The sequence below is a fragment of the Aplysia californica genome, unplaced genomic scaffold, assembly GCF_000002075.1.
Source record: "Aplysia californica isolate F4 #8 unplaced genomic scaffold, AplCal3.0 scaffold00977, whole genome shotgun sequence".
NCBI classification, from domain to species: Eukaryota; Metazoa; Mollusca; class Gastropoda; order Aplysiida; family Aplysiidae; genus Aplysia; species Aplysia californica.
In genome coordinates, this window is record NW_004798247.1 from 140,477 (window position 1) to 142,621 (window position 2,145).

Below are 2,145 nucleotides of genomic sequence, written 5' to 3' on the forward strand. Positions count from 1 at the left end.
ATTTATTTATTTAAAAAGTTAGTTATTTATAGAAGTGGCAGCTATTAACACCGAGCTGTGAGGGACACAGCCTTCCAACAGAAAGACCGATAGATCTGTACTCGATAAACATTCTCCTCACTCGAGTCTTGTGTGTGAGTGACGAATAAAACCTTACCACTAGATCTACACCACAAACGCCAGTTTTTTGTTGTTGTTGTTTTTTTTGTTTTTTTTAATTTTGTGTTTTTTTATGGGGGTTTTTCTTTTTGGGGGGAGAGGGGGGGGGGTGTGTGCCGTGGTTTGTCGTTAAATGTGTATTACAAACTACTGATGTTGAGTTTGATGTGTGTTTTGAGTATGCGGTAAATTTGAATGCCGGTTTTGGCTTTATCTACAATCGGGTGGCTGTCTTAGACTCTTTCAGCTGCATGATATTATTTTAGTCTCTTTTTACATACATAATATTGCCTTTTTTGTATTTTAAAAGAAAAGTCTTGATATATGATATATCAGACAGTAATAATGATCTGAGGGTGCGGTGGCGGAGCGGTTAGTGCGCTCGTCTCCGAAGCGGAAAGTTCGGGATTGAGAACCGTTTCGGACACGGATTTTCTTTGTTGCCCCCTCTTGCCCACCCAACAGTAATGGGTGCCTGACTTCGAGTTGGGGAAGTAAAGGCGGCGTGGAAAGGAACTGGCCACCCTACCACAATATTATGCCTAAGGCCCAGGAAGTTGTCTCACTAACAAGGCAATCCCCAATGTCCGGATCGGATGCGGGAACGACTTTACTTTAATTATGAACTGAAAATTTTGTGTCGTAGAGTCTTATGTTGTTATTGTTCTTATCGATCCAGCAACATCTGGGCTCTCGCCCTTCTGTCCAATGCCATGTAGTGATAAGTGCAGGTTTGCTGCAATCCTATAGTCCTAAAAGTTCAAGGGTTTTTTTGTGGGGGGGGGGGTTGTTTTGTTTTTTGCGTCATAGCCAGTTGTCACTTAATTCTGCTTCTATCTTCTCCCTAGGTGGGCATTGTGGGAAGGACTGGCGCCGGGAAGTCCTCGCTGACTTTGGCCTTGTTCCGAGTCCTGGAGGCCAGCAGCGGGAGCATCCTGATTGATGACGTCAACATCGCTGACCTTGACCTTTACGAGCTGAGAGCCAAGCTCTCCATCTTACCGCAGGTATACTTTTGGTGGCTCGTTGTGGCCTACTCTCTCTCTCTCTCTCTCTCTCTCTCTCTCTCCCTCTCTCTCTCTCTCGTCTTAGCATCTGTCTGTCTGTCTGTCTGTCTGTCTGTCTGTCTGTCTGTCTGTAATACTCTTGATTACATATATGTGTCATGGCACGGTGGAATTAGGCGCTCGTCAAATTGTGGGCATGTGACATTATTGATATCAACTTTAAACTACTTAATCTATCTTGCTTTATTGTTGGTTGTTTTTTAAACACCCTTCTATCTCAAATAGAATTGGAGATAATTGCGGTTGGTGGTGGTCGTCTGGTGTGAGGGGGAAATTTTCGAGGAAATGGACACCAAAGTTTGGTACTTCCAAAACTTGAATGTCCTTGGAACTGCAAATTTACATTTTTTTTGTGTGTGATTTTGATCAACATTTTTCAGTGATATTCACACAGAACAGAAATTTATTCTTAAAAAGACATAAAATGTATTGAACAAAAAACAACAACAACAAGACGAACAACAGCAACGATAACAACAACAACTACAACAACTACAACAACAATAACAACAACAACAACAACAACCACAACAACAACAACAACAAATTTATAACTGTCCACACTTGCAAAAAACGCCAGTATTTTCCATGTCATTACTTCGACGAGCGCCTGATTCCATCACCACCATACTACAACCTAAGCTATTATTCCTGCCTCTCTATACCGCCAGGACCCTGTCCTTACATTACATTATCCCTGCCCCTCTATACCGCCAGGACCCCGTCTTGTTCACTGGCACACTGCGCATGAACCTTGACCCCCATGACGAGTACAGTGACGCAGACGTGTACCGCGCCCTGGACCAGGCGCTTCTGGGAGACTTCGTCAGGTCGTTCGCTGACGGCATCGAGCTGGAGGTGGGCGAGGAGGGCAAGAATCTAAGGTGTGTGTTACCGTCATCATTATCGTCAGCAGCAT

The 2,145-nt window shown here is 43.8% G+C and overlaps 1 protein-coding gene across 1 annotated transcript in view; it reads left to right on the forward strand.

The window, feature by feature from the left end:
- LOC101863147 (multidrug resistance-associated protein 1) overlaps nucleotides 1-2,145 on the forward strand; it is a gene marked incomplete in the record, with an annotated part of 40,846 nt that overhangs the window by 30,979 nt on the left and 7,722 nt on the right. The window contains 2 exon segments of the mRNA XM_035973061.1: nucleotides 1,008-1,166; nucleotides 1,944-2,110. Coding sequence (XP_035828954.1) covers nucleotides 1,008-1,166; nucleotides 1,944-2,110 — 326 coding nt within the window.